Below are 27,277 nucleotides of genomic sequence, written 5' to 3' on the forward strand. Positions count from 1 at the left end.
CAAATAACACTATTGCATTAGCTTTTAGCCTACTATTCCAACTACAACATGCTGAAAACATGTTCATCTTCATGGCTAGTTTGTTCAGCAATAAGGTTTTGCCGGTCATTTATCGTGATTTCAAGACTCGTATCATACATTGCTGTGGGGACGCATTAACGCATCCATCAAAAACATGCAAAACCCCATAGGACGCTCGGCTTCACTGGACCTTTAATGGCACTACAGAGTGGGCTGATCTCAGTGCAGAAAAGCTAGATCTCTATTGGACAAACGCCACAAAATCGTCATTTCCAGGGAAGCACGGAGTTAATGGGACAGTGGGATGGCCCGGACGCCGAGCTTCTGTATGATGATTGGTGGAACAGTCATAGAGGCTGGACTTTTTTTGATTGACAGTATATGTCGCGATCTGACAGGAAGTGGTTCCAGTTCAAGGGATGCATTAATGTGTTGGCAGTATTACCTGTAATTTTGGCAGTGTTACCTGTAGTTACCTGTCTCATATAGGATGTGATGTGTCTCTTACCTGTAGTTACCTGTCTCATTTAGGATGTGATGTGTCTCTTACCTGTAGTTACCTGTCTCATATAGGATGTGATGTGTCTCAGGTGCAGTGTGTGCGGAGTCTCTTAACTGTAGTTACCAGTCTCATATAGGATGTGATGTGTCTCTTACCTGTAGTTACCTGTCTCATATAGGATGTGATGTGTCTCAGGTGCAGTGTGTTCGGAGTCTCTTAACTGTAGTTACCTGTCTCTGCTGGAGCACCTGGGGGTGGGATCCAACAACTACAGCCTCTCAGCCACCCGCCCTGTCAGGAACTGGAGGACTCCCACCTACGCCACTGTAGACCTTTTACCGCCATCATAGACGGTGGAGTGTGTGTACGTCATCATAGATGTGGTGAGTGTGTGTGTGTGTACGTCATCATAGACGTGGTGTGTGTGTGTGGTCAAAATTAATCCAAGACAACTGGTGTGAGACTGCAGCTTTATTCACGACGCCGGGAGCATGTTACCCACATGAAATGTCAAAGTAACAAGCCCACACATCTTGTGGGTGAAGCCAACTTCATACCTTGCCCCACACCCATGGAAAATCACAAGTTGTCACCCTCCATTAATCACTTAACCATCTGGTATTTTAACAGAGATAAGAAATGTTTACAACCCTACTTAACCGGGCCTGGTGTTTTGACAAAGATAAGAAATGTTTATGACCCCATCTTGAGGGTTACCCAATTCGGGCTGACACAAGGGTTAATTTAACCAAACATTCTAACATAGGAGTTCCGAAAACACAAGGGTCAGGGGTGGGGAGATGACAATTAGATTTCACTACATGTATGTAAGGCATACTAAACATTCAATGAGAGACATATAAAATGTATCCCACATATTCCCCTGTGGAGCTATAAAGCTACATTCTTAATGCAGTAATATATATAAATGACACAATAAACAAAAGAAATCACAAGCGCCATTATCATTTACAATCGCATTCAACACAAGGTCAGACTTCTGTTATACTTCTGTCATTACCATCGCCCTTCTATCTTAATATCTAGTATTTATCTGAATCTTCATAAGTTCCCTTGGCATGGGATCATGCCACTGCTGAAAGACACTGAGGGCTTGTACATACTGTAGTTGAACTGCTGCACATACAAAGTCCTGAGAAGTCATATAGGAAATGCTCGCACCTGGAAAGATTGGCATACCCAACATGTGTCATTATTTCCTGTTAATGTTGTTTTGACACAAAAGGCTAACTCACATACTTTTTTTGTTACCACACACTTCATCCTTAAGGGAGAAAGTTATAACCCTTAGATGAATAATAAGCAAAACAATCACCAACATCTCGCCTTCTCAGTTATTCAAACCCAAAATAAAACCTAATCCTAGTCTTCAACAGCAGAGCTGACTTTGGGTGGTTATATCCCTCCTCAGGTTATTGTCAAAATAAAAAATAAACCAAAACAACAAACTTGTAACATTTATCTAGCTAAACTGAGAAAGAATATTCTTATAAGATGCTAGTGATATTTTATTAATCCTCTTCAAAATATGTATTCTTCAACCTATTGCAAAAAAATGTTTGTCAATCCTCTCGTGCAACCACCTGTTGGTTATGATACTCAGTTCAATCCATGTATTGTTCGATTCTTCACCACTCTACAGTGTGACAAATGGACCCAAGAGTCTCTATCCCAATCCTCATGGCTGTAGGTGTCGCTAAGAACACTTGATGAGGTTCCAGTGTCCTTTACAAATCTTTGATGAGTCTCCAGGAGCCTGGCTTGGCTGGGTGTGTCCTGAAGTTTTTGAAGGGCTGAGGCCACCTGTTGGGAAACAGAAGACAGAGCAGCAGTTCTTTCGCATGTAACCATTGTCCCATGTATATCTCTTAGGTTAGGTGGGAGCGGCAAGGACGCCCGGTCAAAATCTCAAAAAGGGCTAAACCCTGTAGATCTTGATGAACGGGCTCTGAGGTAGAGTAGAGCCAAAGGAAGAGCTGTCACCCAATCCATCCCTGTTGACACTATGATTTTAGTCAATTCTGTTGTGCCCCATCTAGGCACACCATCTCTCTTTAAAGCCTTAGCTACTGATAAGGCATTCGCATGCTTGACTTTTTTAGAACATGTAAACTATCACCAAACAATATTCATATCCTCTACATTTGTTGAATTTAATGAACTCCATCATTATGTGCTTAAACGGGCCTTCAGATGGTGGGTGATGTCCTTCCTTGACTCTCATTGTAGGTGCAACATCAATTTTAGACATAATGCACCTTGCACAATACATGGCTGCTACTGAAGTGAATCCTAGTGTAAAATATATTTTCTCTTCTGTCTATGTCATAGTATTTGCATGGTCTAAGCCACTGATAGTTTAGCAATAATATGGAAACAAGATCTTGGAAACCGGTCTGTCTGTCGGTTGTATGTAATTCGTACCCACAGACCATGTGTTCTTGTCCTTACAATTCTTCCCATTTCCATCTTTTCCTTATTATCTGATGCTTTTATGCTTCCTTTTGTGCCTCTTCAGATGTAACTACATCTGGTATTTGTAAATTCAGAAATGTGATTTCAAAAGTTTGGTGATATTCTCTCTGCACTCCCCTCAAGGCGGCTCTCTTACTGTAGCTGCGCCGTCATAGCCTTCCTATTGCCCCAGCTGATAACATCTGTATTTGCAAAGTGGGCTGCACATTTTACGACAGCCACAGATGTAGGGAGTTGAATGGCATTTAACAATATTGCTATCCAATTTTTATGTTGTAATCGGGTTTGTCTGTAGATGTGATCATGCACAATTCCCCAGTTACATTACATTACATTACATTACATTTGGCTTGCGGCAACCAAAGCCACTAACAACATGGTAAACAGTAAGTTTTAGAACAATTCTCACAATTTTAGGACAGTTTAAAAAACATTAGAGTACAGTAAGAATAAGTGCGCGGTGAGTGCTGTTTTTAGCAGTTACTTGTCAGTTTAAAAACGGCTGGTGAGTGCTAGGATCAGTAAAGACTTGTTGTAAGTGTTGCTATGAGTAGATGTTCTCAAAGAGCTGGGTCTTCAGGAGTTTTTTGAAAGTGGAAAAGGGATGTCCCTGCCCCTTGTAGGAACTGGCAGTGTGTTCCACCAACGAGGAACAACAGATGAGAAAAGTTTGGATTGGCTTGCTGCGATTGGTAGAGCCAGACGCCGCTCGGGTCAGGAGGAGCCGCAGAGCGGTCTGGAGGTAGTGTAAGTCTGTAAGAGAGAGGGCATTCAAGTAGGTGGGAGCAGAACCGAGACTACTTTGTAGGCAAGCGCTAGGAGACTTGAATTTGACGCGGCCGCCATAGGTAGCCAGTGTAGCTGGATGAGCAGCGGGTAACATGTGCCCTTTTGGGTTGGTTGTAGACCAGGCGCCCGCCGCGTTCTGGATCATCTGAAGTGGTTTCACTGGCGCAGGCTGGGAGACCTGTCAGGAGGGCATTGCAGTAGTCGAGTCGCGGAGATGACTATTGCCTGAACCAGAAGTTGCAGCATCTTGAGTCAAGTAAGTCCTGATTTTCCGTATGTTGTAGAGTGTCTAAACGGCATGACCGGGCTTAATTGAGGCAACATGATCTGAGAAGTTTAGTTGGTTGTCGAGAACAACTCCTAGATTTCTTGCAGTCCTGGTCGGGTGAAACAGACAGGGAGTCAAATTTGATGTTGATGTCGTGGTGTATGGTAGGTTTTAGCTGGGATGACCATCAGTTCAGTCTTTGAGAGGTTCAGCTGGAGGTGGTGTGCCTTCATCCATGTAGCTATGTCTGAAAGGCAATCTGAGATCCGTGCTGAAACCAGGGGGTCGTCAGGTGGGAAAGGACAGATAGAGTTGTGTGTCGCCTGCATAGCAGTGGTATAGAGAAGCCGTGCGAACGGATAATCTGTCCCAAGGAGGTGGTGTAGATAGCAAAGAGGAGGGGCCCAGCACTGAGCCCTGGGGACCCTGTGGTGAGACGGTGAGGTCACGGATAGCTGACCAAGCCATGATAACTAAACGAAGCAGCCCTGTGAGGTAGGATTCAAACCAGGAGAGCAGAACCGAGATTCCCATGTCAGCGAGTATAGAGAAAGGATACAGTGATTAACCGTGTCAAAGGCAGCCGATAAGTCAAGCAGAATGAGTACTGATGACGGCCCGGTCGCCCTGGCTTCTTTAAGGCTTCTGTTACAGACAGCAGAGCCGCCGGTAGAGTGGCCGCTTTTGAACCCAGACTGATTTGGATCCAGAAGGTTGTTCTGTGAAAGGAAGTCAGAGACCTGTTTGGAGACTGTTTCGTTCAATGCCTTGGATAGGAAAAGGCAGTAGTGAGACAGGGCGGTAGTTCTCGACTTGAGCAGGGTTGAGAGAAGCTTTCTTAAGTAATGGTGTTACCGGGCCACTTTGAACGCTGTTGGAAGTGTGCCGGAGGTTACGCGAGGCATTGATCACATGTGTGATAGCTGGAGCGATGGTCGGGCTGATGGACTGAAGTAGGCTCAGTGGGTATAGGGTCCAGTGAGCATGTGGTAGATCGGCTGCATGTCAGAGTCTGGACACTTCCTCTCGGAGAGAGGCGTGAATGCTGAAAAAGATGTTCCAGCTGTCCCTAGAGGTTGTAGGAGTGCGGTATCTGAGTCAGTTATAATGACTATATATATAAATACAAATTGATTCCCATTTGCTTAAATACATGCCCTGAATAGGGCTACCAATTCATCTGCTTGGACAGAAATAATATCTAGGAGAGAGTGAGAGTAAACCACATCAAATTGATTCACTACAGAGTAACCAGTCCCTACCTCTCCGGACCCCAAACGTATAGATTAGCCATCAAAGAACAATAGTAGGATTTGACAAAGGTGTTAGAAATGTCAGAGCTAGGTTTAGTGTACATAGAGACACCTTCACCACAATCATGCAAGAGCCACAGGGTTAATACCACATGCTGATGTATAGATACAGGATTTGAAGTTTTTTCTTTTAGAAGCAGTGAGTGTACTTCATGTGGGACATGTACAGTTAGTGAATGTAACAACACAACGTCAGCACAGCTAACACTTGACTTGCAGCTGCTGCCACATCATTCCTCTCACTACTGCATCTTATTGCTTAGATAAATAAGCCACTGGTCTGTGCTGACCCCCATGCTGTTGACATAACACCCCTGACATGTACCCTGCTTTTTCACACACCAATAAATCATAGTCAACAAGTCAAGTAAGTCACAGTAGGCAAGAGCTGAAGCTGAGGCTAATGCTTATTTCAAATATGTATATATGTAAGGTCTTATCATAATTGTCAGTCCAAGTCACATTGTCAGTCAAGTTTTTTACATGTATTTGCACATGCTTGGAGAGGCTGTGCCTCTCTGTTTAATTTAGAATCCAAGCACGGCAGTAGCAAATCATTCCTAGGAAGCAAAACTTTTGCTGCTTTGTCTCGGGTCTGGGACAACAAGCAGTTATTGCTGAGATGCGAGATGCATCTAGGGCCCGACAGCCAGGAGTGAGTATATGACCCAAATACTTCACTCTCTCCTGGCAGAGTTGCAACTTTTGTTTGGAGACTTTCAGTCTCACACTGGCCAGGAATGTTAATTTTGCCACAGTGTCAATTTGGCACACCTCACTCGACGGACTTCTTAGTAAAACATTATCGACATAGTTGATAATAGGCTTGATATAAGCAGAATGAATTTTTAGAGGCAAGATACCAGAGCTTTGTTTGAAAAACGCCCCTGACTCTGTGTATCTTTGTGGCAAATGTGGCAAAATACCTTATCCTTTGAAAATAAACATAAATCAAAACTAAACTATGGATCCGCTTCGAATTGTAACTTATGCATTTTTCTATCAATTACAGAGAAACACGTTGCATTCTGAGTCAAACTTGAGTCACAACCTCCTCCTGCAGAGAAGGAAAGCTGTTCAAAGATCTGTCTCTGCACAGGGGTGACTTTTACAATAACACCATTTTTGGAAAAATGATGTCTTTTGTGATGATAATACATAACCCAAGGTGTGTTGGACATGCGTCCAATCTTTGGCATTTACCACACCTCAACTAAATAAAAATCAACATGGGGATAATAATATTGAGTTTGCAAACAAATATGTCAGACCAGGTGACAGGTCTACTACATCTGCAGAGTAGCTTTACTTGTAATTACACCGGCTATTTCAACAGTCTTATCTGTACTGTATGTCCTAATTGGTACCATTTTATATCAAGTATTCCGGATCTGGGGTCTCATGAAAAGACTTCATCACAAAATGCAAGCACTCTGGAGTTTCCTTATCTTCCTGGACTGAGACTGGAGATGTTAATACTATACTAAGCTGTTTGCTAATGGTCCCTTTAAACCAACCCCATTATGTTTGAGTGAAATTATAAGATATAAGTTACACATTAAGTCCCAGTCCAGTAAATTTTCGGAGCAAACACTGCTGAGGAGGAATGCTGTTTTACTACATGTTCTTTACATTTAACTACCCATGGGTAAGGAACTCTCTCAAATATGAACTGATCTAATACTCCTGTACCATGCACTTTTCATTGTCATTAACTTACACTATCCTTCTTTTCTTTCATACTAATATCTGCTCCTGTCTCGTTCAAAAAGAAAAATATCCCCATTAACAGAAAGAGAGTTGGCTGAGTAGGCTGTGCTGATGCATTCAGAGTGAGTTGAGGAAAACAGTTCAAGTTGTAAATCAGAAGTGTCACCACAGGGTCTCCTGTTCAGACCTCTCTGTCCTCTTCAGCTTTGTCATGCTGAGACCAGACAGGAGTTTGAGAGAGCTGCTGTGGAGGGTGATCTTCGTACTGTTTCTGATGTTCCTTGTGACAGTGACGTGCTAAGTGGCCTTCTCCTCTGGTTAGCCCCACAGCCACATCCATGTTCTTCCTTCAAGCCTTTCATAGTTTTCAATTGTTCAGTTCCTTTAGAGCTGCTGTACTCCAAGTAACAAGCTGGCTCATAACATAGTCCATGATGTCCTCCGTATAGCCTTTGCCTCTCTCTCTTCTGCACAGGTCTATCTTTCCTACTGTTCTTTAACCTACTTTCTTTTACCTTCTCTACCATAGCCCTACATTCATTTTGCTTTTCTATGCTCAACACTCCAGATGAATGAAGTTGCCCTTCAGTTCACCTATTCCATACTTGCTAATTTCCCGTCTATATATTCAGATTCACACTTTCTCTACATGTCCCTCAAACACCCTGGATTCTATACTCCTCTAGGAAAGTTAATAGCTTTACTCTTACTGCTCCCCATCGCAGTGTCCCCTTGATATTTTTATTTCCAATTACCTCACGCCTAAAATCAGAGCAAAACCCAACAAAATGTGATGACAGTCTTATCAGATACCCAATGTTCTCAGGCCTATTTTACCAATCGCGCAACCAAAAAAAAAACAGAGCACTCAGTTTACTACCTACGCATAGGCAGTAAGGCCACTACCACTATCACTGGCAGGAAATATAATGCGCATAACCAAAAACAGTGCACTCACAATTTACCACCTACGCATAGGCAGTAAGGCCACTACCACTATCACTGGCAGGAAAATGTGCACCAAATGCTAAATGGCAGCAAGGCCACTACCACTATCACTGGCAGGAAAATGTGCACCAAATGCTACCCTCGCATAGGCAGCAAGGCCACTACCACTATCCCTGGCAGGAAATGTGCACTCAACCACTACCCCTCTCGGTAGGGACAGGCCTTCCTTCCCTATTTTACCACCTCAAAGTGTAAAATCAGGGACTCACCACCACGTTGTCTGTGACCACCGAATCACGGTCATTACATTATCCGAAACACAGGAGGATTCCCTCTGGCCAGGCTGGGTGCCGCCAGCAAAGCAGTGTTTGTTGCCGATGGCGGCCTTCTCCCAAGATCACAAAGAGATCTCCTCCAGTCGACATGGTTGGGGTCCTGCGCCTTTGGTCCTCCTCACTGTGCCTCATAGATGGGTAATCCCATCCTCGTCGCCATTAATGTGGTCAAAATTAATCCAAGACAACTGGTGTGAGACTGCAGCTTTATTCACGACGCTGGGAGCATGTTACCCACATGAAATGTCAAAGTAACAAGCCCACACATCTGTGGGTGAAGCCAACTCATACCTTACCCCACACCCATGGAAAATCACAAGTTGTCACCCTCCATTAATCACTTAACCATCTGGTATTTTAACAGAGATAAGAAATGTTCACAACCCCACTTAACCATCTGGTGTTTTGACAAAGATAAGAAATGTTTATGACCCCCATCTTGAGGGTTACCCACAATTCGCTGACACAAGGGTTAATTTAACTAAACATTCTAACATAGGAGTTTCCGAAAACACAAGGGTCAGGGTAAGGAGATGACAATTAGATTTCACTACATGTATGTAAGGTATACTAAACATTCAATGAGAGACATATAAAATGTATCCCACATGTGTGTGTGTGTGTGTGTGTGTACGTCATCATAGACGTGGTGAGTGAGTGTGTGTACGTCATCATAGACGTGGTGAGTGTGTGTGTGTGTGTACGTCATCATAGACGTGGTGAGTGTGTGTGTGTGTGTGTGTACGTCATCATAGACGTGGTGAGTGTGTGTGTGACGCCCCTCTGCTGCCCCCTACGGGCCGTCTGCCGTTTTCCGTGGTGGCCACCCGTGGTGGCAGGTTGGCGGCTTGCACTGGGGAGACTAATTAAGGGAGATTGGCCTCACCTGGCGCAGTGGGGAGACTAATTAAGGGAGATTGGCCTCACCTGGCGCCGGTGTAGGCCTATATATATATCATCGCCATCCCTTGTATCTCTCTCTCTCTCTCCCACCGTTCAGACACATTTTTGACACACCGCACTGCAAACCACTGCTACTCACTTACATATGACCAACACGCATCCATTCACCCCCTAGACATTACCATTCATTATAGCTCACTTTACATAAATTTTGTGTGTGTGAGATTCTCTGCTTCTTCTGGCCGGAAAGAACACACACACAGGATGAACACAAAGTTCATTCAGGTGTGCGTTTCTTCTTCACCACAGGATGAGAAGTTCCAGAGCTTCACGACCGGACTGCTGCTGACTGTTGTGAGTAGTCTGTCCGATCCGTCTCCATTAGAGGTCGCCGTGTGTGGCTCTCTTAGAGTTGTCATGGTTTCCCAAACAAGCTATTAGAGGATTTTCTCCAACTCACCTCCTCTCTTCTCCATTCCATCTTCTCCCCTCACCTCCTCCTCTCTCCTCCATTCCATCTTCTCCCCTCACCTCCTCCTCTCTCCTCCATTCCATCTTCTCCCCTCACCTCCTCCTCTCTCCTCCATTCCATCTTCTCCCCTCACCTCCTCCTCTCTCCTCCATTCCATCTTCTCCTCTCTCCTCCTCTTCTCTTTTCCTCATCTTCTCTCCTCCTCCTTCTCTCTTCTCGTCTCATCCTCTTCTCTCCTCCTCCTCTCTATCTTTCCTCCTTCTCTCCTCCTCACTCCTTCTTTCTCTCCTCCTCTCACATGTACATTGTACACATACTGTATGATTTTATCCAAAGCAACTTACAGCAATTAAAATAACATATGAGAAACAGTGAAGAGGAGACCTTAGCTAGTAATTACCACTGCCAATCCTCACCTGTATTTACCACTGCTGCCAATCCTCACCTGTATTTACCACTGCTGCCAATTCTCACCTGTAATCCTCACCTGTATTTACCACTGCTGCCAATTCTCACCTGTAATCCTCACCTGTATTACCACCACTGCCAATCCTCACCTGTAATACTGCTACCAATCCTCACCTCCTCACCTGTATTTCTCCTCCTCACCTGTATTTCTCCTCCACACCTGTATTCCTCCTCCACACCTGTATTTCTTCTCCTCTGCAGTTCTGGGTAAACAAGCTCCTCCTCTCCTGTATTTCTCCTCCTCACCTGTATTTCTCCTCCTCACCTCCTCACCTGTATTTCTCCTCCTCACCTCCTCACCTGTATTTCTCCTCCTCACTTGTATTTCTCCTCCTCTGCAGTTCTGGGTAAACGAGCTCCTCCGCTGGGACCCAAAGGACTTCTGTGGGATCAGCGAGATCAGTGTTCCCAAAGCCTACCTGTGGAGACCCGACTTCACCATCATGGAGAGGTGAGATGTGTGTGTGTGTGTGTGTGTGTGTGCGCCACCTACCTGTGGAGACCCGACTTCACCATCATGGAGAGGTGAGGTGTGTGTGTGTGTGTGTGTGTGTGTGTGTGTGCGCCACCTACCTGTGGAGACCCGACTTCACCATCATGGAGAGGTGAGGTGTGTGTGTGTGTGTGTGTGTGTGTGTGTGTGTGTGCGCCACCTACCTGTGGAGACCCGACTTCATCATCATGGAGAGGTGAGGTGTGTGTGTGTGTGTGTGTGTGTGTGTGTGTGTGTGTGTGTGCGCCACCTACCTGTGGAGACCCGACTTCACCATCATGGAGAGGTGAGGTGTGTGTGTGTGTGTGTGTGTGTGTGTGTGTGTGTGCGCCACCTACCTGTGGAGACCCGACTTCATCATCATGGAGAGGTGAGATATCCGACTCAGCTGCCTACCTTAGTGTGTGTGTGTGTGTGGGGGGGTTGATGATGATTCTCCACCTATGAAGTGTGGCCAGCATCACAGCTTCCATTACCTGTGTGTGTGTGTGTGTTAAAAATGGAGAAATGCTTGTGGATTCAAATTCTTATTCACACTACCAGAGCCCGTGTTTAAGCTCCTCCTCTTCCTGTGCGCTGCGGGATCCGTCACTTCCTGTGCGCAAACCGAGTGACCTTTATATCTCGATGTCGCTCCAGTGTTCGCCTAAAGGCAGAATCAAACCGAGTGACCTTTGACCTTTACATCTCGATGTCGCTCCAGCGTTCGCCCAAAGGCAGAATCAAACCGAGTGACCTTTACATCTCGATGTCGCTCCAGCGTTCGCCCAAAGGCAGAATCAAACCGAGTGACCTTTGACCTTTACATCTCTATGTCGCTCCAGCGTTCACCCAAAGGCAGAATCAAACCGAGTGACCTTTTGACCTTTACATCTCGATTACTCTGCAGCTGCATTGTTCCCTGTGTTGTCTCTCTTACTGGTTCTCAATGAGGTATGTTTGCCCTGAAACTGAGCAGGTCTGTCTCTAGTAACTTAAATTGGTACATGAGTCATTCTGTGTCAAATCAGACAAATCCAGGAAAATGGTTGCAGCACCGACTCTGATTTGAAAACCTGTAAAATATTTGTGTTCAATCCTGTTGTTTTCAGACTTTTTGCCCTTGATTGTTTACACTCTCTAAAAGGCCTTATCTTGATTGTTTACACTCTCTAAAAGGCCTGATCTTGATTGTTTACACTCTCTAAAAGGCCTTATCTTGATTGTTTACACTCTCTAAAAGGCCTGATCTTGATTGTTTACACTCTCTAAAAGGCCTGATCTTGATTGTTTACACTCTCTAAAAGGCCTTATCTTGATTGTTTACACTCTCTAAAAGGCCTGATCTTGGAGGCCATGTTTGGACATTCAAATCTTAAAGTATTATTCCTAGCCTGACCAAACTTTGTAGAATGGAAGGCAAACATGATTCAATCATTAAAAGTTCGTACCACAGTCTCATTTGTTTTATAGAAGTCCCTAGTTGCAGAAAAAGCATGCAAAAAGTGATATTGAGGGTCCCAGAACTCCTTTACTGTGACACACCTGCCATCAATAAGTATTTTCTTTAGAAATATAATCCTTTGTTAATGTCCCAAAATGTGGAATCTTCAAAACAAAAGGCCATGACAATAATGATACAAGGCGTGTTTGATTTTTTTGTGTCATTTTCATGCAACTGAATTGGTATGTGGGGTAGCTAGTAGGACCATAACAATCTATGTGGAAATAGCTAAGTATATGGACATTTAGTGTATAAACTCCATTCACAGAATAAATGCATGTAGTTACGTTTTTTTTTTGGTAACATAACACCATTTTAAAAGAAGCAGAATGCTATGCTGTGTTTCAACTGAGAGGGCGCTAAAATCTATTGTTTGTTGTAAATGTTTATTTTGGTGTTCCCAAAACACTGCTGCAGCAACTCAAACTAGGTAGAACCGATTGTTTTTGTTTTTTTTACCAACAGTACTCGGTGACGTTGAGAAACCGGAATTCTCCTTTAAGACAAATTAAATCCAAACGACTGTATCTGCCCTGATCTTCACTATCTGATGTTCACTATCTGCCCTGATGTTCACTATCTGATATTCACTATCTGCCCTGATGTTCACTATCTGATATTCACTATCTGCCCTGATGTTCACTATCTGATGTTCACTATCTGCCCTGATGTTCACTATCTGATATTCACTATCTGCCCTTATGGTCACTATCTGCCCTCTATCTGCCCTGATGTTCACTATCTGCCCTGATGGTCACTATCTGCCCTCTATCTGCCCTGATGTTCACTATCTGCCCTCTATCTGCCCTGATGTTCACTATCTGCCCTGATGGTCACTATCTGCCCTCTATCTGCCCTGATGTTCACTATCTGCCCTCTATCTGCCCTGATGTTCACTATCTGCCCTGATGTTCACTATCTGATGTTCACTATCTGCCCTGATGTTCACTGCTATGGTTTTACACGGCAGACTAGACAAGTGTAGAAATGTAATATATGCGCAGTAGAGCTCTGCTGATGAGCATGAATATGTGATGTGTATCTCCTCAGCATTGAGATGAAAGAGAGGAATGTTGAGAGCACCCAAGTCAACCTGCTGTCAGCTGGCTACACCGTCTCTGGAGACAGCTACAAGCTCACCAGCACCTGCAAGATGGATCTCTACAAGTTCCCCTTCGACACACAGCGATGCGAACTCACCGTCATGTCCTTCCTGTACAAAAGTAAGTGTGTGTGTTGGCTTATTTACTAATTTCACTGATTACATTGTAGTTTGCTGTTTGTTTACTCAAGCTGTTTGGTGATTGTGTGGTATCTGATTGACACTTTAACCATTTTACAAAAAATGTATTCTATTTTGATTGGACGAGATGCATTCTACAGTATGAGTCATCACAAGGGGCGGTATCCCAGAGGTCCAGCACATCCCCACTCCAGACTTTTCACTTTAATCACTCTGAATATGTATAAGTATATATACTGTACTCTTTTGATCCCGGCGCAGTGAGCTGCCTGCAACAACAGCGGCGCTCGGGGAGCAGTGAGGGGTTAGGTGCCTTGCTCAAGGGCATTTCAGCCGTTCCTACTGGTCGGGGTTCGAACCGGCAATTAGTGTTGTCACAATACCCAAATTATTTCGATACGATACCTGCCATAAATATCACGATGCTCTATACTGAAACGATACTACGGCGAAATCTTAAGATACCTGGAAGAGAAAGAACTCATACCTCCTCCAAGTGTATTGAGTCATTTTTGTTGAATTCGGTGCACTTTTGTAGTGTGGAGGTCAATTCTGGGTTCTAAACTTCCTACATAATTATTATTTTTTAAAGTCAGTAAAATAGTACGCCTACTTTGTGTGATTAAGTCCTTTATTGTTTGTTTTAGTTCATGTACATTGTGTTGTGTTTTGGCAATAAAGTAGCTTTAGATCAATAAACTAGTCTAGATCAAGATCAGTGTTGAAATGACTGCATGCAAATCACTGAATGGTATGCAGAGGGGCCTGATCTTTGGGCCATCTGATGTATAGTATAGGCTACCCTAGGCCTTCCCGTGTTCCAAGGGCGTAGGTTTGGTCTGAGCTTTGGTAGGGACACTACCCACTAACCCCAAAAAAAAAAGCCACTCAACTCTTTCACCAGCCACTATAGATATATAAAATGATTAAAATGTGCTACTGTACAACTTGATCTAACTATACTGTGCCTACATAATCTGATTTTAATATGTACAGATATAGGCTATAGTTAACATTGATTTTCTATTTGTGTGAAAAGAAATCATTAAGGCTACATTGACAAACTCTTAACCATGAGCTGGCATTCTCTGATTCTAATATTTACAGATATCTAGGCGATGTAACATGTATGCACAGCTCAGTTTTAAGAAATGCTTAAAGCCGAAAGACCATGTTGAATTTTGCTACTATTTATTTAAAAACCGGATTACTCTGGAACAGCTAACTATACACGGGAATGCATTACACCTTTGTGTTCGGTAAGGTCTGCTGTTTATTCTGATATATGGTTTGTCATGTGTTGCGTGAAGAGTGTGTAGGCCTACGATATTCCACTGAGACGAATGGATGTGGAGATGGGCGCAGAGAATAATTATTAAATCTCTTGAAGTTATTTTTCTCACGAACTGTTTATCACAGCAAACAGTGGCTAGCTAGCATCGTTTAAAAGCTGAGAAAAGGCTCTATCATGTGACACATGTGTAATGAGTAGCCTACTTCTCAAGGAGTTCAACAGAGAAGAATGGGTGAATTTGGACGCAATTCATATAGTGAAGTGAAGCTGAAGCGCTGCGCCATGCTGCGCAGGAGACTGCGGCTCACTGGTAGTATTATATATATGGTGTTATTATATAGTTAACTTCAAATCAGCGCGATTTTCTCTTATAGGCTAACTGCACATTACAAGATCTGTACGAGATGATCCGCAGCACTAAAGTGAGAAATGATTTAACTCTTTGTGTAGCGCGTGAGCGCTTTTTCCCCATTTCAACCTGAATATTGGTGGGGACATTTCAGTCGTAATTTGACATTGGTGTGGACACGTCCTTCGGTCCCCACGCAAGTCTACGCCCCTGCCGTGTTCATGGGATTTCTTTGACAGTTGCAAAGGGAAAAATGTGAGGATAGTCTTCTTTGCGCCCAGTGTACAAGTACGACGTTCCAACCACTCAGGTCTTCGTCAGATAGGCCTACACTATTACCTGTTGCAATATATCTGTGTGCATTTCTACATTACGTCTATTTCTTTGATAACATGATTTTCTACCATGTAACAATAAGCCGCTGTTATTATAAAGACTCAACACGCTTTGGTGGTATTATATGCTGTGGGCTTTAATTACCGCATTTTGGGTAGCCTATCCTACATCTGGGTAATAATTATTGAACAAATTGCAGTCTATTGCCATGACAAATATTACCTGTAGTAACCGGTAGTACTGACCGAACATGAAATAGATTGTTTACAAGTTATGGTAATGCTATTCTGGCGTGAACATTGCACTTTCATCACATTAGCACCCTATGATTACAGCTCGTTATGTCTTGTCAAAATGATTACAGCTCGTTATGTCTCGTTAGGCTAAATCCTCTAGCCATTTTTCAACATCGGAAAGACAAGAGAATACACTAAATTTAAATAAAAAGAAAGTTTGCTGACATTTGTAAGTCAGAGAATGTCTATGACAACTAGATAATTTGTTAAAAAAAATGCCTATATTTACAGTTAAAACAATTATTAAAAGGTTCTAATCATCTGGAAATGTGACAAATATGCTTGGACAAAGACCCATGGTTATCTTGCCCCCACGTACAGTATGGAGGATGGTAATATAGGCAAACAATTCCATAAGGACCACTGTTGGAGAGTTACAGACAAAAGTCACCAAGTCCCCCAAAAAATCTTCAAAAGTGACCTCACTGCTAATAGATTATTTAGAGGGCATGCCAGGTAAAAGCCTGTCAAGTCATTTAATTACCAATGTAAACGGCAGGAGTTACTGAATGGTACAGGGATTTTGTCTGAAAGTGTGGTCTATTGTCAGATGAATTGAAAATTGTGCTCTTTGCATTACAAAATTACATTTACTTTTGTCTTTAAAGGCAAACAGAGCTGCATTGGATGCCTGTAATGCAGAATGTAAATATAATGTAAAACCTTAATTGTGTCCTTGTGCACCCCCCCAAAAAAAAACAAAAAAAACAATGCACACACACACACACACAGTCAACCAGCTGCGTCTGTTCCTCTCCTCCAACTCCTCGGATGTGACGACGGGGTCCCTCACCGTGTTCCAGGGGCAGGGCGAGTGGGACCTCATCAGTGTCCACGTCTCCAAGGACAACCTCACCTATGGACAGGATGTGTGGGACCGGCTGGCGTATACGGTATGAAGCTAACGCTAGCTCTGTAGCCATAGGATACACTGTACGGAGCTAATGCTAGCTCTGTAGCCATAGGATATACTGTGCGAAGCTAATGCTAGCTCTGTAGCCACAGGATATACTGTACGAAGCTAATGCTAGCTCTGTAGCCACAGGATATACTGTACGAAGCTAATGCTAGTTCTGTAGCCATAGGAAATACTGTACGAAGCTAATAGTATATGTAGTTCATGTCTATTGGCGCGAAATGGGAATCGAATCCTGTCTGCATAGAGGCGGTCGATGACGATTGATGAGCCGCACGCTGCAAAGCTAATGCTAGTTCTGTAGCCATAGGAAATACTGTACGAAGCTAATAGTATATGTAGTTCATGTCTATTGGCGCGAAATGGGAATCGAATCCTGTCTGCATAGAGGCGTGTCGATGACGTATTGATGAGCGTACGTTGCAACCGGCCAACAGCAACGGCATAAATAACCGGCGCACACCTGATATAAGGTTGATTTTCTCCGGACTGGAATGTTCAAAAATGCTAAAAATGTACCTGAAATGTTCAGAAGAGTTTGAGGATCATGAAAACGTGCACGAAATTCACATTCCTAACTCTATAGAACCAAGACCTTAGCATATGTGGTGAAATTCTGAGCTATGCCCATAGACTTCAATGGAGCAGTCGCTGCCTCTGCTCTGCATAAAGGGGGATTTTGACCCCCCCTCATGCGATCCGGGTTCCCGGAAGTGGCTCCTGATGAAATATCTTGTTCCGCCTTAACAATCTTTGGATATACTGTACAAAGCTAATGCTAGCTCTGTAGCCATAGGATATAGAGTGTCCCAGTGATTTCCGTTTTACTTCCAGTCCATGGGACCTATCTTTCAAAAAAATATGAACGGGAGTTAATGGAGAGATAACAATTATTTTTGGTCCAGTTTGAATTATGCCATGAATTTCACATATGATGTGTGTGAATTTAAAAGATAATTTTTCACGTCAAGAAAGTACTGTTGCTTGATAGACTTCAAAAGTTATGTTGGTTTTGTGCGAATCCGCTCAGTGGACTACATCTCTCGTCTCGAACGTTGTAGCTACGTCACCAACGTAATGAAACGATAAGATTAGCTGTTATGCTAGTTAACGGTTGCATCTTGCTGCCTGCTATGTCACTTAACAGTATCTAATGTACAGTCTATGGACAAATACAACTTACCTGATGTGTTTAATCCTCTGACTCATGGTATTTTCATCGGCAAGGAAAGCCCAATTAAGACCTGTTGCTGGTATGCTGGTATGCACTAGTACAATCTAGTGTGGCTGTGAATGAGCTAACGTCACTAGCGCGACTAATGGGTTTGTAGTCGTTGGAATTACGATCTTTCACAATGTTGTAATTCAATAGTTACGAAACAAACTGCAAATGTCTTTACATGAAAAATTGTCTTTAAAATTGACAAACATCATATGGGTAATTCAAGGCACAAGTCAACCGGGACCAGAAAATAATTTATTTTTCGCCATAGACTGGCGTTCAAAATTGTTTGAAAGATAGGTCCCATGGAGGCAAACGGAAGTGGCATCACTGGGACACTCAATACTGTACGAAGCTAATGCTAGCTAGCTAGAGATAGAGACTTTCTGTAAATTAGAGAAATATTAAGGTCGACCCAAAGTTTATGTAGAGATTAAATGTTTATATCTAATTTGCATATTATGACGTCATATGGTGGCGGCCATCTTAGATTATAGAATTTTCATGAAAAGTCGCATGTTTGAATGATAAAATGCACCACTTCTTTCCCCCCAAAATGTCCCTCACCTTCTTTATGCTATATTACACAATACTGAATGCTCAGGTAAATAGTAAGTAGTGAACAAACTGTGTAAATCATTACTAATAAATGGCAGAAACAAACCAAATGCATGTAGCGGTAGACTGGCCTTTTGCTGTAGAGATTTTCCATTTACTACATACAGTAGGCACTCTGATTCCATGTATGGGGCACATATATATTATTCAGATGACACACAAACACAAGTAGACAAGACCTGTTTAGTTCATTTGCCACGGCAAGGCACAGATCAGGAGTGAGATGACGAGACGAGACAATGTTAGTATTTTTTTTCTTTTTGTTGTTTTTGTTGATGTTTTTTTGTTTTTTTCTTAGCTGACAAAGACACACACATCACAAGGACATGAACACACAAAAAGGAACACATAGTGTATGTCCTAAATGATCAGGGAAATAGATAGCAAATCAACAGTGTAAATCATTACTAATAAATGGCTGACATTTTTTTTTTTTATGTAGCAGGTAGCTGTAGCATTTTGCTGTAGAGATAATGACTCCCTATCCCTATCCATACAGGGCCGGCATTCCCATCATCTTGTGATAGACTATGCATGACCTAATGGCCCCCCTGCCCCGTGTCACCACCTCCACCATGCGAGCAGCATGGCCAGATCTGCCTCGCGCGCGCCGAGTGGAGAGAATTTTTGCGCAGCTTGGACTAGGCCTACTGTCATTCTCATTGTGACTCCCCACACTGCCTCTACGTTCCCCCCAGACCTCTCAAGTCTCACGCATTGAGCGTGAGACACACGTATTTCAATGACTTCACACGCTACACATGGCATTTCTCACCCGAGAAATTATTAACTTGCCCGCACAGAAATTTCTAAGGGCTATATTTACTAACGTGTCACACAACGTTGCTGTCTGTGTCGCCATTCAGCTCAGAGGGCTGCTGTTCAGTTACTAACCTATCGGCCAATCAGAAAATAGGATTTCTCAACCAATCAAGAAATAGTTTTGTTTTGATGTAGGTCCAACGTAGAGACTGGTGGTCCGCGGAATCTTGGAGTGAAATTAGGCCCCGGTGCTTCGCCTGATAATTTGCTGCGCCCAGTTGATCAAGATACCGCTGGACCGATAAAAAAGAAAACAAACGTTTCTGCTATCGATGTCATTAAACATGGAGCCATTACAATAAAGTGGTGGTATGAGCGTCCATTCAATGCAGGCGTCTGCACGAGAGAAACTGAAACTAATCGATAACGTTGATCAAAGCTCCCCTTCAACCTGTTGAATGCTATTTAATTGTTTAATGACACTTAATAGAACAACATTGATTTGTGGAACTTCCATAGAAACAGAGCAGAGACTGTATAATACACTGTATAGCACTGAGTATTGTATAGTAAAATTTGAATATAACGTGGACAAAAGCTAGCCTTCTTTCTATCTGTTAAAGATCAGCAGCTCAGCGATTTACACCTATCTGCTCGCCAAAAAAGCTGGTATTGTGTTTCCTGAATCATTACATTCAGGCATTCAAATTAAACTTAATTAAAAAACATGTATTCTTTTCTCCATTTCCTACCAATGTATGATGCTTGCATGAGGGAAACATCCTAAAACAATAGCGCCCATACAATTGTTGCTGTTTTGAGAAGTATTTATTTTCTTATGCAAGCATCATGCAACCATGTAAAAGCAATTAAACTAATTATATCTTACATGTACATTAGTAAAGCAGTCCTCTGATGTGCATGTCACAAAACATTTAAGTGAAAGTGCATGTATAACAATATAGGCATAATAATGATTGTGATCATGACAATTTGATTTGGAGGGAGTGGGGTTGGGTACGTGTAGATGAGCCCTATGACCTAAAAGTCTGCCATGACTGGGCCTCAGGTCAAAGAAGTTTGAGAAAAGCTGGTTTACCTGCACCAGATTGAGGTTTGCAGTGATGCACCTGAAGGCACGGGTTGAGGACCCAGTCAGTTACGTCACAATATGCACATTTGTTTAAATTCATAATCACCATGACCAAAATTGTACTTTTTTTTTTTTACTTTGAATCTTGGAAAAAAAAATATATATATATATATTGACCTACCTACAGACCCATTTGGCTGTTACTGCAAACAAGAATATTTTTAAGGATGGCCTCATGACTGTGAAAATGGCTGACATTGAACCACAGTGCTTTAAATGGGAGCCCCCATTATCAGTCATTAAGGCATCAAAATTTGCCACAAACACTTACAACACACAACATCACTCATAAACACACACACGGACAGAACCACCACTGTTCAAGAGACCATTTTGGGGCTAAATGTGCTTTTTCTCATTTGGTTGTTTTCTGTTTGTTTAGAGCAGAATGAGCCACTGCTGTTCAAAGGGCCCATTTGGGTGAAATTATTATTATAATTTATTATTATTTACTATAGGGTTCTAGAATAAATAAAACAGTGTGTTTGAAATAATGGAATTTGTGCTCTCTCATGAAGCTGGGTCGATGGGACATGGGGAGGGTGGGTCTGTTCATCGGGGAGAGGGGGCGTGGCGCCACGAGTAGTTCAAGCAGACGTAGGACTTTCATGTACTTCGATCCGGGGGAGGGGGCGTGGCAATGTGCCCCCCCGAGAAACAAAGTCTCACTCCTTGCAAACTTCAAAACTTGAGAGCCCTGTATACAAAACTAACTTTAGCTCTCTAGCTACAGTATGGGATATACTATGCAAAGCTAACTTTAGCTCTCTAGCTACAGTATGGAATATACTATGCAAAGCTAACTTAAGCTCATTAGCTACAGTATGGGATATACTATACAAAACTAACTTTAGCTCTCTAGCTATGGGATATACTATACAAAGCTAACTTTAGCTCTCTAGCTACAGTATGGGATATACTATGCAAAGCTAACTTTAGCTCTCTAGCTACAGTATGGGATATAATATGCAAAGCTAACTTTAGCTCTCTAGCTACAGTATGGGATATACTATGCAAAGCTAACTTTAGCTCTCTAGCTACAGTATGGGATATACTATGCAAAGCTAACTTTAGCTCTCTAGCTACAGTATGGGATATAATATGCAAAGCTAACTTTAGCTCTCTAGCTACAGGATGGGATATACTATGCAAAGCTAAAGCTAGCTGCCTGGTTATAGTATGTACAGTGCTAATGTTACGTCCCTAGCTGTTTTGTGTTCCTGCTGGACCAGCCCTATAAAAGGGGTTGGTTGACGTCACTCCGGGGGCCGGCTCGTTTTTTTGGTTCCTCGCAGAACGCCACCGCTGCCACGCCACGCTACACTTTGTTCTCCTCTCTGAACCCCCCTCCTCTCTCCCCCCCCTCCACCCCTCCACCCACACCCCAACACTACGCCCCACACTACTGTTCCCCACACTACGCCACCACACTACATTATTATTATATGCCCACACTACGCCCCCACACTACGTCCCCACACTACGCCCCCACACTACGCCCCCACACTACGCCCCCACACTACGCCCCCACACTACGCCCCACACTACGCCCCCACACTACGTCCCCACACTACGCCCCCACACTACGCCCCCCACCACACTCGCCCCCACACATTCTTCCCCACACTACGCCCCACACATTACGCCCCCACACTTCACCCTCACTACTTCCCCACACTACGTCCCCACACTACGTCCAGGTCTCCAGTCCCTCTCAGAGTGAGAGTCTGGGAGAGAGGCCTGGAAATTGGGCGGCTTCGTTTTTGGCCTTCTGGCCTTCACTTGCTATTTGTTTGGAATATTGCTTTTTGCATTAATTTATGTTCTAGTTTAATTATAATAAATTATTGATTACTTTCAAATTTATCCACCGTTGTCTGCCGTATTTTGCCCTTGCTTTATTTAGCTTTGTTATAGTTCCCTGACCCTAGCAGGGGGCATAACACTAATGCTAGCTGTTCAATTGGTGTCCATTTTAGTAAGTTAGCACTGGGGAGCTGAGCAAACTAGGCCACAGACTTTGATCCTGCCTCGCAATGACTTTTGCGCTCCCTCACAACACTTTTGACTTTGCAAAAGTCTCTAAAAATAAATTCAAAACTTTAAAAAAGATAATTCCCACCATGGACCTTCATGGGCTCCGGTAGCTATTACTCTCTACTGCGTGTGTGTGTGTGTGTGTGTGTGTGTGTGTGTGTGTGTGTGTGTGTGTGTGAGTGTGTGAGTGTGTGTGTGTGTGTGTGTGTGTGTGTGTGTGTGTGAGAGTGTGTGAGTGTGTGCGCGTGCGTGCGTGTGTGTGTGTGCGTGTGTGTGTGTGTGTGTGTGTGTTTCTTTTGATAACTCACCAGAGTTCTCCATCCTCTACTGCGTGTGTGTGTGTGTGTGTGTGTGTGTTTCTTTTGATAACTCACCAGAGTTCTCCATCCTCTACTGCGTGTGTGTGTGTGTGTGTGTTTTTTTGATAACTCACCAGAGTTCTCCATCCTCTACTGCGTGTGTGTGTGTGTGTGTGTGTGTGTGTGTGTTTCTTTTGATAACTCACCAGAGTTCTCCATCCTCTACTGCGTGTGTGTGTGTGTGTGTTTCTTTTGATAACTCACCAGAGTTCTCCATCCTCTGCTGCATGTGTGTGTGTTTCCGTGGCCCAGATCACCATCGCCAGGAGGCCCCAGCTGTACATCATTAACTTCCTGGTTCCCGTCTTGGTCTTCCTGGTTCTGGACCTGGTGTCCTTCTTCATGAACGAGTCCAGAGGGGAGAAGCTGAGCTTCAAAGTCACCATCCTACTGGCCATCTCTGTTCTGCTGCTCATCCTCCACGATATACTGCCCTCCACACACCAGAAAACTCCTGTTATAGGTCAGTCTAACACACACACACACACACACACAGGTAACTTGAATGATTTAAATGATTATTAATCATTCAAACTAGTCCAAGCAGATTTGTACACACAGCCTTAAGTATATAGTATATATACTCTTTTGATCCCGTGAGGGAAATTTGGTCTCTGCATTTATCCCAATCCGTGAATTAGTGAAACACACACAGCACACAGTGTACACACAGTGAGGTGAAGCACACACTAATCCCGGCGCAGTGAGCTGCCTGCATCAACAGCGGCGCTCGGGGAGCAGTGAGAGTTTAGGTGCCTTGCTCAAGGGCACTTCAGCCGTGCCTACTGGTTGGGGTTCGAACCGGCAACCCTCCGGTTACAGGTCCGAAGTGCTAACCAGTGGGCCACGGCTGCCCACCATTAAAGGAACCATATGTAAGATTGTGGCCAAAACTGGTACTGCAATCACTTTCAAATTACTGTAGAGTGGTGTATCCCCTCCCCTCCCCCCTGACTCGAGGTTGCCAACCCGGATGCCGAACCACGACTTCGTGATTAGTACATAGTACTAGTGACATACCAGGGCCATTTTATGATTAATTTATTAATATTAATTAATTAATTAATATTTATTAATTGAAATTGAATTGAAATTGAACATTTCTTACATATGATTCCTTTAACAACACTGTTTACAGCTCTTCGAGTCACGGTAAAATGTCATTTTTGGTATCATTTTGATTGGTTTAAAAGCAAGCAACAAGGGTCAGCCTTCACAGGGTTTTTATTCAGGCAGGGAAGTGGGCAGCCATGAACACAACTCTACTCGATCTCAATGTCCACAGGAATGTTCTGCACTGGGGTCTTCTTGTTTGTGGGCTGCAGCATCATTGAGACCATCACGGTCAGTTTCCTGATGCGGATGGCCTCGAAGTGTGATGCGAACGCTCTCACCTGGAGGACCCTACAGAGGAGAGATGGGCGAGAGGACAGCAAGCCAGGTGAGTCTGCTTCATCGTATCCACAACCAAAGTTGAGGTATCTCGGTGAAGGCAACTTCTCAGAGCAGAAATCTCCCTTTATGTCTGAAGTAAGCTTAGTGATAGTTTCTTGATCTCTTGATAGGGGACTCATACCTACCATTCCCATCCATGAGCCACCAGTATGATATCAAAATGTTGTCATATCTCATATACTTCACTGAGACTTGAATTTCCCCTTGGGGATCAATAAAGTATCTATCTATCTATCTATCTATCTATCTATCAATCACACCAAAGGTCAAACCAAAACAGTCAATGTGGAAAACCAAAATTGGAAAAGGAAAAAACAAGAAACCGTTATCCGTTCTTTGTTTTGACAAACTGAAGGCGGAATACGAAAATGGAAATCAGAAAATGAAAGTACCTGTGCCATTTTTCATGCCCGATTTTGCTGGGGTTTTTACCTGGAAGCCACCAATAAAAGTGCTACTTAAGTACAATATTAGTGCTATGTAAGTGCTATATTAGTGCAATTTACTATTTGCCATATCCAGTTATCTACTATTACATGCTCACTTATATATTTCCCCAGTAGTACTAGTAGTGTGTGCGTGTGTGTGTATGTGCGCTACCAAAAGCTTGTATTTTGTGTGTGTGTGAGGTTAAACGAACAAAGAAACCAAAAAGAAATGTAGATAGATAGATAGATACACTGTAGATACTGTATTGATCCCCAAGGGGAAATTCAAGGTCTCAGTAGCATACAGACATCACACACAACATGCGCTTACAGCAGAAAAAGTAATATAAGTATATAAATATAAAAAACTCCACTGCACAATAGAGACAGTAGAAGATAAAAAAAAATACTAAATAATAAATATACTAAAAAAAACTAAATCATACATCCACATAGTGTGCTTAAGGATGATCAAGCATGAGGCGCTTGCAGTGACAGGGCAGGGACTGAGCCTGTAGTTCCTTATGCATGGTAAGGTGCTCTATGAGAGTGAGTGTCATGGTGATGGTGCAAATAAGTAAGTCTAACAGTGCAACAGTGCAAGAATAAAGTCTAGAGAACAGCTAATATAGCATGTAAACAGCATAGCAGTAAAACAGTAGGCTAGTGGACAGTACGCACACAAACATGGAGAAGGTGAAGAGGCAGACAGACTATGCAGAGAAGTCTACAGTATCTCTCCTCTACCCTTTAGCGAAGCATTGAACAGTTCAATGGCCCTGGGGACAAATGACTTTCTCAGTCTGTCAGTTGTGCATGACAATGAGCGAAGTCTCCAGCTGATCAAGTAATCATGTCTAATAATGTAGTAATAATGTCTGTAATGTCTGTATCAGTCATGTATAAGTAAGTATAAGTGTTCTAGTATAAGTATATAGACCCTTTCAAGAGGCCTCTGTTTTAACATTCCATATGTTATCTTAATGCAGAGGAAGTAGATTGGGAACCAAATAGAAAGTTCAAGCATTGTTTTTGTTTTTATTGATGAAAAGGTCTATACTCTTTTGATCCCGTGAGGGAAATTGGGTCTCTGCATTTATCCCAATCCGTGAATTAGTGAAACACACTCAGCATACAGTGAACACAGAGTGAGGTGAAGCACACACTAATCCCGGCGCAGTGAGCTGCCTGCAACAACAGCGGCGCTCGGGGGGCAGTGAGGGGTTAGGTGCCTTGCTCAAGGGCACTTCAGCCATGCCTACTGGTCGGGTTCAAACCGCAACTCTCCGGTTAACCAGTCCCACACGGCTGCTAAACCAGTAGGACACGGCTGCCCCATAGTAACCAGTAGGCCACGGCAACCCCCCCATAGTAACCAGTAGGCCACGGCAACCCTCCCCATAGTAACCAGTAGGCCACGGCAACCCTCCCCATAGTAACCAGTAGGCCACGGCTGCCCCCGATGTCTGGTGTCCCCCACAGCTTACGGCACAGGAGTGGTTCCGTCGATGGAGAGGAAGGAGGACGATTCGTCTCTGCTGCGCCTCATCCTGGCTGAGCTGCAGGCGTTACGGACACACACGTCCTCCGATCACCCAAAGCATCATGGGAAGACCTGCCTGCACCTGAAGACAGTAGCCAAGTGGATTAACACTGTTTACTTCATTTTGTATCTCTGTGCTGCCTCTGTCTTTCTAGCTTTGATTGGTAAAGAGTGGTCGCACTAGCTGCATCTAGGGTGACCAGATGAGATTGGCTGAAATTCGGGACGCTTTTTTTTTTTTTTTTTTTCGCGGGGGGGTGGGGTGGTAGGCTTACAGCGAATTTTCAAACCTGTACCAAAACACATTTTTTATTCAAACATCAAGTCTGCCTCAAAATACAACAGAGAAATCATGAACTCAAAATGTCATTGTGGGAAAAAAAAAAAAAGCAATGACTGCGTAACAGTGCAAATCAGACCTTTCAGAATAAGGATAATAGCCTAACGCTAATAACAAGCCTTGCCAAAATTATGGGTCATTAAGTAAGAATACAAAATAATTGTTAGATTAAGTAGATTATGTTAAAACGACATGGACATTAGGCCGAACTTCCGCCGTATTTTTTTGCACACATGCTGGCTCTGCCTGCTGTGCTGCCTGCACAATGTCCTCGGCTTCGCGAAATCAGTGCATATTCGCACCTAATTATAGAACGTCAAAAAGAAACAAAGTAGCCGGGCTGCATCCAGACACTTAGCTGCCGTCGGGGGCTGCATGCAGTCGACTCAACCTCTCTACGGACAGTTTTTAATGTTTATCAGAAAATAACTACTCAGTATTCTGATTGAGTATAATTTTCGGGACAATTAGGGCAGGATTCGGGATTCGGGACAACTGCTTGGATATCGGGACTGTCCCGAATTTTTCGGGACGTCTGGTCACCCTAGCTGCATCAGTAAATTAATTGAAAGAAAAAAAACCCCAAATAAACTTAAAGTTGCAGTTAGGGATTTCACAAGAAGTCACATTTGTTTGTGTTTATGTTTAAATGTATTAGATGCTTTTGTGCAAAAAAAACATACATTATGTTTTAACCAAGGACCAAATGAAACACGCCAGAGAGG

The 27,277-nt window shown here is 43.3% G+C and overlaps 1 protein-coding gene across 1 annotated transcript; it reads left to right on the forward strand.

Annotated features, from left to right (window-relative positions):
• Positions 1-312: 312 nt before the first annotated feature.
• Positions 313-26,429, forward strand: LOC125287211 (5-hydroxytryptamine receptor 3C-like). Its single transcript, XM_048232773.1, has 10 exons — positions 313-347; positions 750-849; positions 9,595-9,639; positions 10,427-10,432; positions 10,567-10,676; positions 13,252-13,424; positions 16,452-16,612; positions 23,039-23,249; positions 24,072-24,227; positions 26,152-26,429. The coding sequence occupies exons 1-10, from the start codon at positions 313-315 to the stop codon at positions 26,394-26,396; spliced, it is 1,242 nt and encodes a 413-aa protein (XP_048088730.1). The 3' UTR covers positions 26,397-26,429.
• Positions 26,430-27,277: the final 848 nt, after the last annotated feature.

Source organism: Alosa alosa, chromosome 22 (assembly GCF_017589495.1).
Source record: "Alosa alosa isolate M-15738 ecotype Scorff River chromosome 22, AALO_Geno_1.1, whole genome shotgun sequence".
In the NCBI taxonomy this organism is placed as follows: domain Eukaryota; kingdom Metazoa; phylum Chordata; class Actinopteri; order Clupeiformes; family Clupeidae; genus Alosa; species Alosa alosa.

Coding starts and splice junctions, on each gene's coding strand:
- LOC125287211 (XM_048232773.1), top strand. CDS start 313: ATGGGACAGTGGGATGGCCCGGACGCCGAGCTTCT. Junction 10,677..13,251: donor GACTTCACCATCATGGAGAG/GTGAGATGTGTG, acceptor GTATCTCCTCAG/CATTGAGATGAAAGAGAGGA. Junction 24,228..26,151: donor GCGAGAGGACAGCAAGCCAG/GTGAGTCTGCTT, acceptor TGTCCCCCACAG/CTTACGGCACAGGAGTGGTT.